This window comes from Chlorella variabilis, assembly GCF_000147415.1.
Source record: "Chlorella variabilis unplaced genomic scaffold CHLNCscaffold_1, whole genome shotgun sequence".
Classification (NCBI taxonomy): domain Eukaryota; kingdom Viridiplantae; phylum Chlorophyta; class Trebouxiophyceae; order Chlorellales; family Chlorellaceae; genus Chlorella; species Chlorella variabilis.
The window spans coordinates 2,820,702-2,837,875 of NW_005435087.1; the positions used below are offsets into that span (position 1 = coordinate 2,820,702).

Consider the following 17,174-nt stretch of genomic DNA (forward strand, 5'->3'; position numbering starts at 1 on the left):
CCGCCCACCCAGCCGCCGGCCCCGCCGCCCCACCCACCCCCCGCCCCCCCCCCCCACCCCACCCTCCCTCCACCCTGCACCCCGGGCGCAGGCAACATGGACGGCGCCAAGATCTACGCCCAGAACGCAATTAGAAAGAAGAACGAGTCGCTCAACTACCTGCGCCTCGGCTCCCGCCTGGACGCAGTCGTCAGCCGCCTCGACCAGCAGGCCAAGATGCAGGTGGGTGCTGGGCCGGGGGCTGCTGGGCTGGCAGCTGAGGGCTGGGGGCTGTTGGGGCGGAGGGGCCGGCGGCTGGGTGCCTGGCTGCCTGGGGTGTGGGCTAGGCCGGGCTGCTGGCTGGGTGCTGCCGCCAGGAGACTGTACTGATTGTTTGAGTTGAGCACTGGATTGCTGCTGTAACAAGGAATCGTGTATGGTAATTCAAACTAAGAAACAACACTGCCCCCCTGCAGGTCATCAACAAGAGCATGGGTGAGCAGCCGGCCGCGCCTGCTCGCTCCCTTCCCTGGCAGCTGCGCAGCACAGGGCTGATGATGGCTGCACCCTTGAAGCCTCTGGCCCTGGAGCCTCAGCCGCATCTGCAGGAGGGGCCCATGCTCGCCACCCGCCGCCGTCATCCACCCGCTGCCGCGCCGCCTCTCTGCAGCCCTGCTGCTGGCCGGTGCTGCTGCCGGGGCGCCTTGAGGACCCCCTCCTTTCTTTCCTTTCCTCACCGCGCTGCCCTGCAGCCGGCATCGTCAAGAACCTGGACTCTGCCCTCAAGTCGAACAACCTTGAGAAGGTGGCCAACACGATGGACCAGGTGGGCTGCCCGGGGCAAGCGTGTGTGCGTGTGCGTGAATGCGTGGGACATGTGTGTGTGGGACAAGGTTGTGTGGGATGTGTGTATGCGTGTGTGTGTGTGTGTGTGTGAGAGACAAGTGTGTGTGGAACCAGGTGTTGTGTGGGATGTGTGTGCGAGTGCATGCGCGGGGCGGCGGCTGTGCGGCTGTGCGATGTGGGAGCCTCTCCTCCCCCTCCTCTGGTCGGGGCGTTGCCAGGGCAGCACCTGCTGCTTGCCTTCTCCTTCATGGCATTGCGAGCGCTGGCGCACGCTCACCACAAGCACCAAAGGGTCGCTAGCTTGCGCATCATCCTCACACATGCGCACCCTCCCACCCACACACTCTCTCCCTGACCTAGCCGCACCGCTTCGGCCGCCCCCCTCCCTCCCCGGGTGCAGTTTGAGAAGCAGTTTGAGAACCTGGATGTGCAGTCGGAGTTTGTGGAGCAGGCAATGCAGAACCAGGCGGTGCTTTCCACCCCGGAGGACGATGTGGCGTCCCTCGTGCAGCAGGTGGGCAGCCGCAGGCCGGCTGGCGCTGCCTGCGCCTGTCGCTGCCTGATTTGTATATCTGGCCGCCGCTGCCTTCTGCCGCCTGCAAGCTGCTGCCCAGCCTTTATGATAGCGCTTGGCCCCTGCATTCTCACGCTCAACACCACGTGCCGCCCACCAAGCATGCGTGCCCTGCCTGGCTGTGTCGTGCAGGTGGCGGACGAGCACGGGCTGGAGACGGGTTTTCAGTTGCCGCAGGCCTCGGCGGCGCAGGTGCCCGCGCAAAAGGTGGCGGCGCCGGAGAACGACCTCTCGCAGCGGCTGGCCGAGCTGCGGAATAAGTGAGCTGCGGCGTCTGCGGCGGGATGGCTGCTCCACATTGGCGCTTGGGCCTCGGCCGCAGCTGCCGGCCGCGTCCACGCCTAGTAGACCGAGCCCCCCAGCCTCTGTTCTTCTGTACTTGTTACTTGCCCGGTGTTCCTTGCGCTCCCTTGTTCTCCCTGCTACACGCTCTTGCTCGTAACCCGTCTGCTCACCGTCGCGCCGCCCCGGCAATGCAACACTTGGACATATGGCATCCGATTTGCATTTAGCCCTGGCGGTATGGTCCAAACATACTGTAACTGGCTCTCAGAGGGATCAGATCACTCGGTTGGGAAGCCATTTGCCGTGTGATGCCACCCGGCGCCATGCCGTGCTGTGCTGGCAGACAGCAATGACCCCCCGCTCATTGCGGCGCGTGCTTTGAACTCGACCCACACACACCCACGCAAGCATCCGCGCAGCCCCAAGCAGCGCTATGCTGTGAGGGCGAGATGGCCTCCAGCCTGTTACCCGACAGCTCCTTTCAGCCCCCTGTTGGACGCCACGTTGCGTTGGCTTACCAGACGTAAGATCAAGCCCTGTCACAGCCTCCGCCCTGCCCTGCTCGCTGGCCGGCTGATCGGGCTGCGCGGTGAGCGTCCTGCTGCAGGCCGCACACACCCACGAAAATGCCGCTGACCACGGAGTCGTCGCAGAAGGCGTGGGATGACCTGCGGCGTGAGGTGTGGCCATTTGCCTGCGGGGCGGGAGCGGAGCGGCGACTTGCCCGCAGCAAGCTGTTGCTGTGGGCCTGCTCTGCAGCCTGCATGCCCTGCATAACAGCATGACGAGCCAGGCTGCAGCTGAAGACCCAGCAGGCAGCCTGCACATAGCTTGACCACAAGGCCGGACCAGGCCGCCGCCGGGCCCATCGCCAGTCCCCCCCACACCCGCCGCCTCCTGTTCCCGCGGTGTCGCCAGGCGCGCAAGATGGAGAGCGAGCTGGACATCAAGATAGCCGCCTACGGCAAGCTGTGCTCCAACTACGAGTACGGCTATTCCAAGGGCGAGAGCGGCATGGCCACAGACCAGGCACGGCGCCCCGCTGACGCCGCCGCCCCTGCAGCACTGAAGCAGCAACTGCTCCTTGCTCTGCTGCTGCCGCTGCCGCTGCCGCTCTCTCGTCGATACCGACACCCCACTTGTGTGCCCTTGCGTGCCTTCCCCCACGCGCCTCCATGGTACTGCCATGTTTCCCGCCGCTCCTCGGCGGTCACCCGCCGCTCATCGCCACGCTCCGCCCGCCCGCGCCGGCCTGCAGCTGCTGCAGACCAAGTGCGGGGAGATAGAGCGGCTGCTGGCGCGGCTGAGCGACGCCAACGACGGTATGCGCAGCACGCTCAGCGGCGGCGCCGACTCGCGCAGCCACACGCTGGCGCGGCACCGCGACATCCTTCACGACTTCCAGCAGGCAGGGGCACAGGGAGAGGAGGCACGGGGCGTGGGGAGGGCAGCAGCATGCGATGCGGGGCAGCGATGTTAGGGATGGCAGCAGCGTGCGATGCGGGGCAGGGGTGGTCAGGAAGGGCTGGCACGGAGGAGCGCGAGCTTGCCGCGGCACACACACCCATGCCGCACCCCGCTCCCCGCCGCACTCTGCAGGAGTTCCGAAGGCTGCAGAGCATGGTGGGCGCGGCGCGCGACCGGCTGGACCTGCTGGGCGGCGCCGCCGCCAGCCAGCACGCCGGGCTGCAGAGCCAGGGCAACGCGGGGCTGCTGCTGCGGGAGCGCGGCATGCTGGCCTCCACCAACGCGGCGCTGGATGAAGTGATGGGCACCGCTCAGGTGCGCTGCTTCTCCCTGCCCTGCCCTGCCCTGCTCCCGCTGCTGGTGGCATGGCAGCGAGCGGGAGGCGGAGCCGCGACTGACTCGGGACTGGGTCGGCGTGGGTGCCTGCCTGCCCGGCCCCGGCGTGCGCTGCCATCGAGCGTGGGCCAGCATGCACCGGGCGAGGGCCCGCCCGCGCCAGCAAGCTCCCGCACACCCCGCGCCACCCCGCGCCCGCGCCGCGCCCGCGCCGCGGTTGCCCGCGCAGGCTGTGAGCAGCGGGCTGGGCCAGCAGCGCGGCATGTTTGAGGGCATCTCTGGGAAGATGAGCAGCCTGGGGAACAAGTTCCCTGTGGTCAACACCCTGATGAACGCCATCCGTCGCCGCAAGAACCGGGTGAGGAGGGCCACAGCAGCATTACGCCTTGCTGTCCCGCCCGAAGGGAGGAGCAGCCAGGTTGGGTATGGTGCGATTAAAGTGGGGCCACAGCGTGCGTAGCACGGCCGCATGCGCAGCTGAGGAGGGCGCACCGTACGGGGTGCTGGTGCCGGCAGGCGGGGCTTGCCGGCTGCGGCTTGGGCAGCCGCATGCGGCGGGAGCGGGCAGGCCAGCAGGGCCGCGTGTGCCTGGCATGGGCACGCGCTGCCGATGCACACCTGCCCGCCTGCCCGCCTGCCTGCCCACAGGACAATCTGATACTGGCGGCGGTGGTGGCAGCCTGCACGCTGTTCATCCTTGTGTACTGGTGAGGGACCCCCCCTGCTGGCTGCCTGCCTGCCTGCTCAGGGCGCACCTCACCTGCAATCTGGTTCGGCGCAGTGGTGCAGGCCGCTGCCTGGCTGCTGCTCAAGGTTTATTACCCCTCCTGCTGCTCAGTGCTGTTGTGCCTAGCTGCCTGTCTGCCCACGGGCTGCTTGTTCTTGGCGCCCTGCGCAGGTGGAACAAGTGAGGGTGGAGGTGGCTGCTTGGAGCCCGTTGTGGTGCATCCTTCAAGGGCCCCAGCCCTGCCCATTCTCAACTCCCCACCCCCCACACCAGCTCTCTGTTATCCATCCGCTTCGCTCTCCTCACTGCTGTCCCTCGCCGCTGCTGTTTTTCCGTCCCCAGCAACCTGCTGGTCTGTTTTGGCCTCACCCGCCTCTGCCACAGCGGCATGCCACGTCATGTTGCCGCCCATGCCACCCCCTGTAACTCTTGCTGGGTGCAGCCCTGACAATCGGGCCGCATCTTCGTCGTCCCGGTTCTGCAGTGCATGGCGACTCCAGAGGGAGGCTGCCACTGTGCGTGCTGCAGATGCGGAGCGAGGAACGCACCCGCGCTGCGGTCCAGCGGGCCGAGGCGCATCCGCGCACTTCTTCTTCTTTGTCAGCTCTGCGTGGCCCTCTATCTGTTCAACAGAGCTGGAAAATTACATAATCTCCTTGCAAGTGTGCTCCCTGACATCCAGGCAACGCTGGGGGCGGGCAGCAGCGCAGGTGGATGACGGTGGCAGCGGGGTCGGGGCGGCTGGAAAGGGGAGCCCTCATCCCCTCTCCCTCCCTTGTCTGCCCCTTTTTTCGCATCCTTCCGCAGTGGCAGCCAAGATGAGCACGCGCTACGTCGTTGAGATCACGGCGAAGCCAAAGGCCAAGTGCATGGCCTGCAAGCAGGTCATTGGCGAGGTGCGACGGCGGCGGGGTGGTTTGCGGCCGCCGATGTGCTGTGCACGCGCCATCTGCGGCGTCGGCAGCGTCAGCAGCATAGCGGGGGCCGCCATCTGCAGGGTTCAACGCAGGTGATCGTGGCGGGTGTGCTGCAGGGCGAGCTGCGCATGGGCATCGAGACCACGGTGGCGGAGTCTGGCCGGAAAAGCACCAAGTGGCGGCACTGGTGCGTGATTGCTGGCGGGAGCCGCATCGCCGCTCGCTCATTCCACACCCCCTCTGGCCGTCCATTTCGTGGTGCTGGGGGCGGTGCACAGCATGCCGATGGCAGCGCAGGGGCACCTGCCAGCGCCGGCTGCTGGGCCTGTCCCACGGGCCGCCGGGGCGGGCGGTGGCTCCGCACCGCAGCTGCCCACATCGCGCTGCCTGGGGTTGGCTGGATGGCTGGCGTGCCCACAAACCGTCCCCGCATTTCACCGCCTGGGCATGCGCTCCGTCACTCCTCCGGCGCGCCTCCCGCTGCCGCCACGGCTGACCAGCGCTTCGCGCCGTGCGCGGCTGGCTGCGCCGCAGGACGTGCGTGGGCTCCCGCGTTCTCACCAACGTCGGAGACGTGGACAAGGTCAACGGCCTCGACCAGCTGAGCCAGGAGCACCAGGTGCGTGCCGGCGGCGGCAGAGGGTGGACTCTGTGCGAACGCTGGCGTGCGGCTGGGCTGGCACGCGAGCGAGGTGGCGGGTGGGACGGCCAGCAGCAACGCTCACACGCCTCAGCCCTGCCTTGCCCTGCCCTGCCCCCGTCTGTGTGAGTGAGCAGGACCTGGTGCGCAAGGCATTTGCCGACAAGGAGGCGGGCAAGAAGAGCGGCGGGGGGGCGCCCAAGGTGGGGTGCACCGCCGCCGGCTGGCACGGCTGTGGCAGGGGCCCATGGCGTGTTGCTTGCGAGCTATGCACTATGTGGAGCCGTGCTGCGCTGGGCTGTGCTGTGCTGCGCCGTGCTGTGCTTGCTGCGCTGCGCCGTGCCGTGCTGCGCCGTTCTGCGCCGTGCTGCGCCGTGCTGCGCTGCGCTGCGCTGGTGTGCGGAGGGATGGAAGGCCAGTGTGGCGGAAAATGTCACTGGCATCCCGGGCCCCGCCCCCCCGCCCACCTGCAGCGCCCGCGTGCGCCGCGCAAGAGCGGCAAGAAGAAGAAGGAGGAGGAGGAGGACTCTGAGGAGGAGGAGGCTGCGGGTGGGTTGGCCGGGGCTGGGTGGAAAGGCAGGGTGGCTTGGTTGGGAGGGTGGAGGGCGCTTGCCTGGTAGGAAGGAGCGGAGGGTGGGCAGGCTGGCAGGCTGGGGAGGATGTGAAGTGGGATGGAAGCTACGTCCCGCGAAGAGGCTGCTGCCATGCTTTGGCTCTGCATCTGCTGCCATGCAACCTTGCTTGCTGCTCTGCCTGGTGCAGAGGAGCTGTCTGAGGAGGAGGAGGAGACGGTGGCTTCCATCGAGGGGAAAGGAGAGGAGGAGGCGGAGGGCGGCGCGGCAGCAGAGGGTGCGGCGAGGGCCGGCTGCGCTGGAGCGCCTGCACAAATGCTCGTCGCTGCGGGCCGCTAGCTTGCCGTAGCTTCCACGCCTCGGCAGCTGCGCCCGGGCTCTTGCCTTGGCTACCTGCCCCAGCTCCCTCGCCCCAGCCTGTCTGCTGGCTCTGCCTGAATGCCAACGCAGAGGCGGCTCCTGCGGAGGAGGAGCCTGCGGCAGAGGCGGCGCCTGCGGCCGAGCAGGCGGGAGAGGAGGAGGAGGAGGAGGAGGAGGAGGAGGAGGAGGAGGAGGAGGAGGAGGAGGAGGAGGAGGAGGAGGAGCCCGAGCCTGAGGATGAGGATGATGAGGACTATGTGGAGGAGCCAGAGGTGAGCCACGCTTTCTTCCTCCCCTCCCTCTCTCGTTCATGTCATTGTTGCTGGGAGGCATGCCCTGGCAGGCGGTACTGTGGGGAGGCAGGCGGTACTGTGGGGAGAGGCCCAGGAGAGGCGAGCGGCTGGCGGTTGTCCGGCCAAGCTGCGCGTCAGCGGCAGCCAGGCTGCGGAAGCAGACAGGCCGGGGCAGCGCCATGCCTCGCTGCGCCACCCCAGAACCCGACCCCCGCTGCCCGGCGCTGCCTGCAGTCTAAGCGCCAGAAGGAGTAGAGAAGAGCCGAACAGACAGAGCTGCTGCGGCGGCGGCAGCAGCAAGCGGCGGGCCGCGTCCTGGCGCGCCCGCCGCCGCGCCCGGCACCTGTTGTCCCCTCCCTCCCGGTGCCGCCGCCGCGCCGCCACGACCCCTGAACCTGTGACTTGCCACGCTGTGGCTCCCCTCTCGCCCCGCTCCGATCCAACGACACACCACACACACGCAACGCGGCAGCAGACACCTTGCGACCTCTCTCCCTCCCTTTCCAACCAACCCTGAGCGGAGCCGCCGTGCGCTCCGGGCCGCCCCTGCTGCCCATGCGGCGGCCAGGGGCGGGCCCGCAATTTTTGTGCCGCCCCCAGTGGCCAGCAAGCCACATTGGCCAGCCGTCCCGGGGCACTAATGTAACGTGGTGCTAGCAAGCCGCTGGCGAAGGCAGTCGAGCACACGGTGGAATGTTGCCCAGCTGCCGCGCGGGCGCCGCCCGCCGCCTGCCGCGCCTTTCCAGCCTGCAAGCATGCCTTGGACGGGCGCGCCTGCGCTGCAGACGCCATTCCTTGCCCGCCTTGAGCAGCTGGTGGCCGAGACGCCACCCCATCTCTCTCAGAGCCTCTGCAGTGAGGCAGGTGCTGAAGCAGGTGCCTTTGGGGGCCGCCGCTCTGACGCTGCACTTGGGGCCTGCCGCACCCTACCTGCAGCCCAAGCGACCAGCCTAGGAGGCATCCAGGGCCCCAGGTCCGCATCCTCGCACCCTCAGCCCGGTTGCACACTCCCAAGCCTCTCCTCTGGTTGCAGGCCCGCTGCTGCCGAGAATCCAGCTCCAAGGGCGATCCCAGCACCCGCAGAGTGAGTTGGGAGGGATGCAGGCCCTCGCGGGAAGCGCCTGGAGCGCCGGGCGCCTGCGCCGCCCGCGGGCAGCCGCTGGCCGAGGGCGCACCTCGCGCCTGCGACCGCGCCCCAGCACCTGCGCCGCGCAGCGCTGGGGCTCCCCAGAAGCGCAGAAGGCCCCGTCCAGCAGCCCTGCGCAGCCAGCCGGTCACACACCCTGCAGCGTTGACCGACACCGGCGCCGCTCCCGCGCCCGCCGCCCGGCGCTCCTGCTGCTTCACACAGCTGCCCCTCCTGCACCCGCCTCGTGCAGGCCCACCAGCAAGAGCAGCCACAGCAGGATGCCCTACAAGATCGAGAAGGCCAAGTCGGGGCGGGCCAAGTGCCAGGGCTGCAAGGAGACGATTGACGAGGTGTGGGTTGGGCCCCGCTGGGAGCTGCCGCCGCCGCCTACTGCCGAGGTTGCCTGGCGGGCAGCTGCCGAGGTTGCCCAGGCTGCCCGCTGGTGCCAGGCCCAGGGCAGCCACAGGGCTGGCGCTGCTCCCTGGCTGGTGCCCCCTCATACTGAGCCCTCTTTGTGCGTGCGTCCGAGCATTTACCCGCACCGGCGGGGCTTCCCTTCCCCTCTTTCTCACCCTCCTTTTGCTGCTGCCTGCAGGGCGAGCTGCGGATGGGGAGCGAGTACGAGGTGGGCGACCGGACCTCCATCAAATGGAAGCACTGGTGGGTGCTGGTGGGGAGGCGCTACCGGTGGCACAACTGGTGGCACTACGAGTGCAGTACACCACACACCGGTCGCGCCAGGGTGCAGCCTCCTCCGCAGACTGGCTGCAGCCGCGCCGCTTGCCTCCCTCTCAAAGCTCCCAGCCGCTGGTTATTCTGCCGCCTGCAGCTGCTTGCTGCCCGCCTCCCCCGGCCGCCGCCCGCCTTGCTCAACCAGTGTCCAAGGTCGCGGCACTCCTGTACACCTTGCCTGCTGCCTGCCCTTCCCATGCCTCGCCCTGCAGGGGCTGCGTGACGGCCAAGCAACTGGAGAACATCGGCAACGCAGACAACCTGCAGGTGTGCTGCCATGTGGGCAGGCGTGGGCTCTGCTGTTTTGCTGTCTGTGTTTGCAGCCTGCATATCCGCAAAGGAACGTGCGATGCAGGCAGCTCCGTCGGGCGGGGGCCACCCTCACGCCCAGCGCTCGCCGCCCACCGAACCGCCAGCTCCCTCCTGCTCTCTCTCCCCTCATGGATGCCTGGGAGCCTGCCTCATGTGTATGTGCAGGGCTATGACGAGCTGGAGGAGGCGGACCAGGTTGGTGTGGGCCTGGTGGGAGCTGGGCCCGGGGATCACGCCATGCTGGCGCCATGCTGGCGTGATGACATGCCATGCTGGCATGATGGCATGCCGTGGTGGAGGCAGACCCTGCGTGCTGCCGGGGGCACCAGCAGAGGCCCTGAAAGGCGGCCCGCCTGCACCTGGCCCGGCCGGTGGGCCACGCCTCTGTGGCCGCGTGCTCGCCCAGCGGCATGCTGCCCGGCCCGCGTGGGTGTGCACCCGCCCGCCTTCCCGCCCGCCTGCAGGAAGCCGTGGACAACACGTTTGACAACCCGCCTGAGAAGCAGCCCCGCCAGAAGAAGAAGAAAGCGGAGGAGGAGGAGGAGGGGGAGGCTCCCAAGGTGCCACACAGTGTGTGCCAGCCGCTGCCGCCAGCAGCCTGGGCGCCTGAAGTGTGTCGGACCCGCTGGCAGCCCCAGGGGGCAGCCCAGGAGGGGCCCCTCCATGCCGCTGACAGAGGGTGGCAGCCGGCGGGCGCCTGCGGCGGCAGCCGGCTTGAGCGCTGCGCGTGCCTCTGCCGCGCCGCGCCGTGCTGCAGCCCAAGAAGAAGAAGGCGGCTGCCGCGGCTGGCAAGAAGAAGGCGGCTGGCGGGAAGAAGAAGAAGAAGGAAGAGGAGGAGGAGGCCGAGGAGGAGGCTGGGGAGGGGGAGGAGGAGCTGCCTGGTGAGTGCCCAGCTGTGGCGGTTAGCAGCCAGCTCGGCGCTCTGTTGGGCAGTGCACAACCACGTGGTGGGCATGGCATGCCTGCTTTGGGGCAGCCTTGTGCCTCAGTACGGCGCCTGGGCGAGCCGCCAGCTGCCAGCTGGCTGCCAGCGCTGCTAGCAGGCCCCGAGCAGCGCACGCCGGCTGAGCGCAGCGGGTGCCTTGCCACGCTGTGCCGTGCCGAGCTGCGCTGCTCCCTGCTGTGCGTGCCGTGCTGCTCTGAGCTGAGCTGTGACCCTGCACTGCACTGTGCCCTGTACTGCACTGTACTGCTGCCCTCTACAGAGGAGGAGCCGGAGCTGGAGCCTGAGGCAGTTGAGGAGGAGGAGGAGGAAGAGGCAGAGCCCGAGCCCGCCCCCAAGCCCAAGGTGCACCGCTCGAGTTGCCTGCCCCGTCCTGGCGGCGGCATGTGCAACGGTGCTGGTGGCAGGAAATGCAGGATCTTGTGAGCCCGCCTGCAGCAGCCCGCAGGGCCGGGCGGCCTGGCCGGGCGTGGAGCGCTGCAGGGCTCTTCACCAAGGTTGCTCCGTGGCACGCTGCGCTGTGCTGCGCTGTGGCGACTGCAGGCCAAGAAGAAGAAGGGCAAGAAGTGATGCGGCCGCCGCGGCGGCATGGCAGAGCACTGCCCCTGTGAGGCAGTGGCGGCAGGCAGCGGCGACAACGGAGCATGGCTTGGAGCCATCAGCAGTACTGGCCGATGCATGTCTGCCTGTGCCTGCCACGCCTGTCCCGTGCACTTTTAGTACCAGGACTCCGCCTCAGCGGGGGATGTGCATACATGGAACAGAAGACTCACCTGCGGTGGCGGCACGTGGGTGCTGGTCAGATGGTGGCAAGTGGCCATAGTGTGTTGAAAGATGACAAAAACACACGAGCACGCTAACAATTCAAGCATTGATTGACTTGAGCTGTGCAAGCACGGGCGGCTGTGGCCGCCGCCTGCGGTACAGTACCACAGTTAAGGACGTGCACCGCACCGCCTGCATCGCATTGCTCACGCTGCACATCAAACGACACAACAAACATGGAATGGCGCAGCGGGGACGCAACGTGGAACCCGCCGCGCTCGGAACGCGGACCGAGCGGCTCGGCGGGCCAGGCGGCAGCACAAGGGGAGAGTGCAGACCAGGCGAGAGAGACCCCCGGAAAGCGCCGGCGCAGGAGGTTCGCCGGACAGCAAGTCTGCCAGGTACAGGGCTGCCCAGAGCCGCTGGAGTCTCCATACCACAAGGTGCGCCTACGGCGAAGCCGATCCGACCTGCACGTGAGGTGCCGACGGGCGCTGCCGCCGCTGCGGGACCTGCCGAGGCCTCGCCCCGCCTCCACCCTGTTTCTTCAGAAGTACAAGATCTGCCCCATCCATCTGCACATCGGCTCCATCGTCCTCGAGGGCAGCCGGGCCCGCTTCTGCCAAAAGGTAGGTCGCCGCGTCTGTCGCACGTCTTGTGCGGTGCCGCCATGCTGCCTGCCGTCCCCGCCTCCCGCCGCTGAGCAGGCCTCTCTCCCTCACCTCGCCGCTGAGCCGCGCCTCTCTCCCTCACCTCTCTCCCTCGCCCTGCCCGCAGTGCGGCCACTTCCAGCCGCTGCCCGACTTTGAAGGCGAGCGCAAGTCGTGCCGGGCAGCCCTGGAGCGCCACTCACTGCGCCAGCGCCTGAGGAAAGCCAAGGTCGAGGCAGGGCGCCATCCCGTCCCTCCCTTGCAGCCTACCGGCGGCGGCGCTGGCAGCGGCGGCGGCACCGGCAGCAGCGGCGGCAGCGGCGGCGGCACCAGCACCCCCTCCGCGTCCCTGTTCAGCAGCAACGACGGCAGCGCCCGGCAGCAGCAGCAGCAGCCCGCGAGCGGCTCGGCCTCGCCGCCGCCGCTCCCTCCGCAGCCCAGCCAGGTGCATCAGGTGCAGCAGGTGCAGCAGGTGCAGCAGGCGCCCCTGCCAGACCCGTCTCTGTCAGGCCACAGGGAGGGAGAGGCCGCAGCCTCCATGCCACCCTCCGCAGCCGCCGCAGCCGCCGGGGCCGCGCCCGGCGAGGCGGCCCTGCCCGCTGGGAGCACCCCTGGCAGCGCAAGCGGCGAGGCGGGGCGCGAGAGGGTGGGTAGGCTCCCGCCGCGCCCCTGCTGCTGCCTGTGGGTCAGCTGGGCCCATGCAGTGCGCTGTGTGTGTGCCTGTTGCTTGCGGCGCATGAGGCACTCCAAAGGCAAAGGCGGATCCACTCCAGCGCAGGCTCTGCAACCTTGCCTGCTGCCTAAGTCGAGCCCGCCCGCCTGCCTGCCTGCTCCCCACCTGTGGTCCAGGCGGGGGATGCTGTGCTCGCAGTGCCACAGGCGGCAGATGTCCTGCTCACAGCACCGCAGGCGGCAGCGGCTGCCGGGCCAGGCGGCGGCACGGCCGCGGGCCCCTCGGCGGCGCCGGGCGCGGCCCCGGAGCCCGCCCCGGAGCGGTACGTGTCGCCGGCCCAGCTGTACCGCCTCTCCCTCAAGATCTTTGGCTGCACTCCGGACATGCTGGCCCCAGACATCCTGCGGGAGCTGCTCGCCTCGCTGGCGATCTTCCCAGAACTGGTGGAGGCGGCGGTCAGGCGAGCAGCTGGCGCCGCGCCCCCTCCCCCACCCCCTCATCCCGCCGCTTCCGGAATGTCGGCATTCCCGCCCCGCTGCGGGGCTCGATCGTCCTGCGGAGCCTCCACTGGGCCTGGCGGCGCCGCTCCTTCGACCCCGCCAGCTCACCTCTCGTGTTTGGCTTGCCTGCCGCAGGCCCGGCTGTACCCACCTGACCCTTGACCTCCGCCTGCGCGGCGCGGAAGCGGCACTCGCCAGCACCCCCGCCGTGCAGCTGCTGCAAGCCCTGCGTGCCCCGCCGGCAGCCAGCCGTGTGCTGCTGCAGTGGCAGGGGCAGGTGGCCTGGGCTGCGGCCGGCGGCGGCGCAGCCGCCGCTGCCGCGCCCGGCTCCCTGGCCGAGCCTCGTCTGCAGGTGCAGCCGGCGTGCATTGCGGCGCCTGCAGCCGGCTTGCCCTGGCCGCTGGTACGGCTGCAGCTGCTCGGCGGCACCCGCGCAGCCGGCCCGCCGGTAGCGCTGTGCCGCCAGGCGGGCCGGCACCTGCCCGTGGAGGCGTGGGGCGAGAGCGAGGCGGCCGCCGCCGCGGGGCTGGCAGCTGCGCGGGCAGCAGCGCTGGCAGCCGGCAGCAGCGGCAGCGGCAGCGGCAGCAGCAGCGACAGCAACGGCGAGGAAGAGCTCCCTGCGGCGGCCTTGGCGGCACCCCAGGAGGCAGCAGCCGTGCCGCCAGCCATCCAGCCTGCCAGCCGTCCATGGCAGCAGTGGGTGCGGCCTGTGGGGCTGTGCCCCGGCAGCTGCGAGCTGGAGGTGCAGCTGCCGCTGGCCGGCGCAGCCGCCGCAGCCGCCGGCGGCGACGGCGGCGTGCTGCTCAGCAGCCCGGCGCCGCTGCTGGTGCTGCAGGATGCGGCGGCGGCGGCGGAGGTGCAGCGGCTGGTGCAGTGCAGCGGCGGGCCGGGTGAGGTACCGCCTGCCCCTGGTACCGCCGGCTGCCGCTGTGCCGCTGTGCCTGCCTGCCCTCGCTCCGGATGCCTGCCTGCCCCCTAACACCGGCCTATCTCTCTGCTCCGGCCTGCCCCTTCTCACTGTTGCCCCTGCAGGCGCGCAGGCTCTGGACAATCTGCTGCGTGACGTTGGCCTGGCCGCTGCTCTGCTGGAGGAAGGGAGGGAGCAGGGGGCCGACGAGCCCGCAGCGCCGCCGCTGCCGCCCGCCGTCGTGGCGGCCGCCGCCTGCGCGGCTGCTGGCTTTGCGCAGCGGCACGGCATGCCGTCGCTGCAGCGCTTGCTGCTGACGGCTGCGGCCGCGGCAGGCTCTGCGACACCTGCCCAGCCACCCGCCTCGGAGCAAGGTGAGGGCGCTGCAGGCGGGTCTGTCGCTTCGCTGGCCTGGCGCCTGCCAGCGGGCGCACTGGACTGGCTGCGCAGCGCACGCCCGGGTGCCTGCCACACACGTCAACCAGTGGTGGGGTGACGGCGCCACGCTGGGACCCTCCTGTCACGCTTAGCCTGCTTTGCCTGGGTTGCCTGCCTGCAGACGAGGAGCTGAGTGCTGCGCTGTCATTAGAAGTGGCCAAGGGCAAGGCGGAGGAGGGAGATCAGGGGCCGCTGCTGTCGGACAGGCAGCAGGCCGCGCTGCTCTCCTCGCAGGCGGCACGCCGCACAGAGGTGCGCCGCCAGCCTGCGCTGGCCAGCCTGCTGCCCCCTGCTGCGGCTTTTCACCAGCGTGGCAGCCATCACGAAGTGCTCTGCTGGTGGCGCCTGCCCTGTTCCTTGATTTGGTTGGTGTTTGGCGCGGCACATGGCCACATGCAGTGCATGAAGCGAGATGTGGAGAGCTTGGAAGTGCAGGAGTGGCCCGGCGCGCGTGGCGCCGCCCGGGGCGCCTTGGCTGGGCCGCGCCTGCAGCGGCTGTGCGCCGCGCTGCTCGCCCTGTTTCTGGCCCTGCTGCTGGTGCGCCTGCTCCTGTAGGCCTGGCGGCGTGCTGTTGCAGCGGGGCTGTGCGAAGTGATGCACTTATTTGGCAAGAGAGGTACCTCACTCAATTTGACATTGAAATGGCAGCGGGGCCGAAAAGTTGTCACCTTATTCGATCAACATTAATTCAGAAACCTCTTGAAAGAATTTCACGTGGAAAACTGTTGCGCACTGATACACTAGATGTGTTGATCTAGTATGCAGTAAACTAGTAGGGAAAACTGCAAGGCCGTCTCTCAGTGGCCTGTCATTCTATTGTTGAGGGGCCACGACACCGCGGCCAGCACCTGCCACAGGACGCAGCCGGCGAGCGCCTGCTGCAGCGCGGCGCGCCAGGCGGGCACCCGCCGCCACCGCAGCTCCAGCGCCGCCTCGCCCGCGCCGTGCGCCGCCGCAAACGCCTCCCTGCGCTGCCGCTCACACGCGTAGCTCCTCCCCAGCGACAGCACGCCGCACGCAAAGAGATGGATAAACAGCGTGACCGCCCAGCAGGCGGCCGCCGGGCAGTGGGACCAGCCACTCAGCGGGAGCGGCGAGGAGCCCAGGGGCAGGGCTGCCGCGGCCCAGCCATCCAGCGCGGCTGCAGACTGCGCGTACCAGCCTGCCGCGGCCGGGCAGCCGGCCAGGCTGTGCGCGCAGCCGCGGCGGGCCGAGGCCACGCCCGCCAGTGCGGCCACCAGCTGGCCTGCCGCCGCCGCGGGCAGCGGCATCCTCGTAACCAGTGGGTAGACGGCCAGCAAGACGACCTGCAAGCACAGGCAAGCACAGGCAAGCACAGGCGGCGCGTAGAGAAAGGGCGGCGGCGGGATGCCAGCTGTCGCCGGCCTGCGCCGGAGCAGCCGTCACACGCATTCCGCGGCACACACAGCGGCTTCAGGCGAGGCAAGGGTGCGAGGGGGTGTGCGTGCTGGCCACGCACCCAGGCATGCAGGGATGTAGAGAAGAAGTTGAGGTTGAGGGGCTGCGTGCGCAGCAGCGGCAGCCACATCTGGCGAGCGGTGCCGATGCCGCAGGCGGGCCCGGCCGACATCCAGCCTGTGAGCTGCACCAGCGACCAGGCTGCAGCCCAAACGGCCATCTGCGCGCAGGGCAGCAGGTGGCGCGCCCGCGACGGCCGAGCGCCGGATCCAGGCGCCAGCCCGCCCCATGCCCGCCGCAGGAGGCTGTGGCAGCGACGGCGCGCGGGGCCCCACCCCAGCAGCAGCGCCAGCAGCGGGAGTAGGCCAGGGAGGAGGGCGGGGGCCTGCAGGGCGAGGTGGAGGGTGGTGCTCAAGGAGCGGCGGGTGGGGCGTCGGCGGCGTCGGTGCTGTCCTCGCTGCTGAGGCCAAGGCGCCATCTCAGGCGCAAATACTGCCGCATAGGTCCTCTCCCGTAGATAGCCGAGGCTCCCAGGCTGGGCCAACACAGGTGGAATACCGGGAAAATACCGGACTCACCCAGGCGGCCACTGCCTGCAGCTGGGCGACCCAGGCCAGGTTCAGGAGCAGCGTAGAGGAACTGGTGAGGAAATACAAGGCTGTCACCCCGCTGGTGGCGCTGCGCCGATCCCGCCAGGCTTGAAACCTGTGCTCCAGGATGCTGGAGCTGAATTGCAGCAGCAGGCTGATGTGCTCGCTTCGTTGCCGTGGCGAGGGCTGCCACAGCCTGCCGACAGCGGCCGCACTGCCGGCGGCCGCACTGTCGGCGGCGCCGTGCTGCATAGCTGCAGCCCTAATCAAGCAGCGGGGGAGCGAACCGGATGGCTTAAGTTGAGATGCCGGGCGGCAGGGCCCTCCGCCGCCCAGGCGCGCCCATAGCGCCCACGTCGCGTACCACCAGGGCCAAATTTCACAAGCAGAAACCCCAGAGACGTGCAGAGCAGAGCGATGGAGTGGGAAGCAGTCGAGTAAACAGTACACAAACAGGCTAGGTTGGGAGCGATGCCGCTGGCGGTTGGCGACCGGCTGCCTCGCGGGGCGGAACAGGCAGGCAGGGCAGGCCCTGCCATCCGGTGGCTCCACGCCTCCCCACCCAGCCGCGCTGCGCCGCAGCCAACCACAGGCTGGTGCCGCCGTCGCCCGTCCCAGCCTCCGGCAGCGGCACCAGCCCAGCCGCCGCCGCTGCCGGCCCAGGTGGCAGCGTCGCCACCTCACCCCGCCACCTGTCACCCCGCCGTCTCTCCCAGGTATTCAAAAAGCTTCGGGGCGATGGACGGGTTGAGCTCAGGCTTGGCCCTGCACCAACCAGAGGGCGGGGCAGGGATGCACGAGTGTGTGAGAGCGTGCGTGCGTGTGGGTGGCTGGGTAGGTGCGGGAGGAGCGCGTGGGTGTGGCAGTGAGTGGTGGCGAGGGATGCCCGCCCTGTTGGCGCCCAAGCGGCAGAGCGGCAGCCCGCGCAGCCCTGGACGCCCCAACAAGGCACCGGCCACACGCCCAGCGGGGCAGCCGAGCGCTGGGCAGGCGGCAGGCTGGCGCAGCGGGCGCAGCGGGCAGCAGGGCACACCGCCTCACTTGGCAAACAGGGCATAGGTGGCGCGTACGCCGTCGGCAGACGTGTCGGCTGCGGCGGCACCGCCGCGCGCCGAGCCAT

General features: G+C 69.4%; 4 protein-coding genes across 4 annotated transcripts; all 4 read left to right on the forward strand.

Annotated features, from left to right (window-relative positions):
- Positions 1-2,310: 2,310 nt before the first annotated feature.
- Positions 2,311-4,398, forward strand: CHLNCDRAFT_133637 (hypothetical protein; the record flags this gene model as incomplete). The annotated part of the gene is made up of 7 exons (XM_005851894.1): positions 2,311-2,364; positions 2,603-2,827; positions 2,943-3,122; positions 3,284-3,466; positions 3,717-3,845; positions 4,136-4,194; positions 4,386-4,398. The coding sequence occupies 7 exons, from the start codon at positions 2,311-2,313 to the stop codon at positions 4,396-4,398; spliced, it is 843 nt and encodes a 280-aa protein (XP_005851956.1).
- A 634-nt stretch (positions 4,399-5,032) lies between these two features.
- Positions 5,033-7,251, forward strand: CHLNCDRAFT_133638 (hypothetical protein; the record flags this gene model as incomplete). The annotated part of the gene is made up of 8 exons (XM_005851895.1): positions 5,033-5,110; positions 5,248-5,318; positions 5,666-5,750; positions 5,909-5,974; positions 6,245-6,320; positions 6,534-6,620; positions 6,794-6,975; positions 7,231-7,251. 8 exons carry the CDS (start codon positions 5,033-5,035, stop codon positions 7,249-7,251), a joined length of 666 nt encoding a protein of 221 aa, XP_005851957.1.
- Positions 7,252-8,403: 1,152 nt separating this feature from the next.
- Positions 8,404-10,682, forward strand: CHLNCDRAFT_133639 (hypothetical protein; the record flags this gene model as incomplete). The annotated part of the gene is made up of 8 exons (XM_005851896.1): positions 8,404-8,475; positions 8,721-8,785; positions 9,070-9,124; positions 9,335-9,364; positions 9,634-9,729; positions 9,927-10,050; positions 10,375-10,457; positions 10,656-10,682. 8 exons carry the CDS (start codon positions 8,404-8,406, stop codon positions 10,680-10,682), a joined length of 552 nt encoding a protein of 183 aa, XP_005851958.1.
- Positions 10,683-11,113: 431 nt separating this feature from the next.
- Positions 11,114-14,600, forward strand: CHLNCDRAFT_133640 (hypothetical protein; the record flags this gene model as incomplete). Its single annotated transcript, XM_005851897.1, has 9 exons — positions 11,114-11,320; positions 11,429-11,506; positions 11,655-11,756; positions 11,793-12,173; positions 12,377-12,655; positions 12,915-13,590; positions 13,733-13,981; positions 14,167-14,297; positions 14,445-14,600. The coding sequence occupies 9 exons, from the start codon at positions 11,114-11,116 to the stop codon at positions 14,598-14,600; spliced, it is 2,259 nt and encodes a 752-aa protein (XP_005851959.1).
- Positions 14,601-17,174: the final 2,574 nt, after the last annotated feature.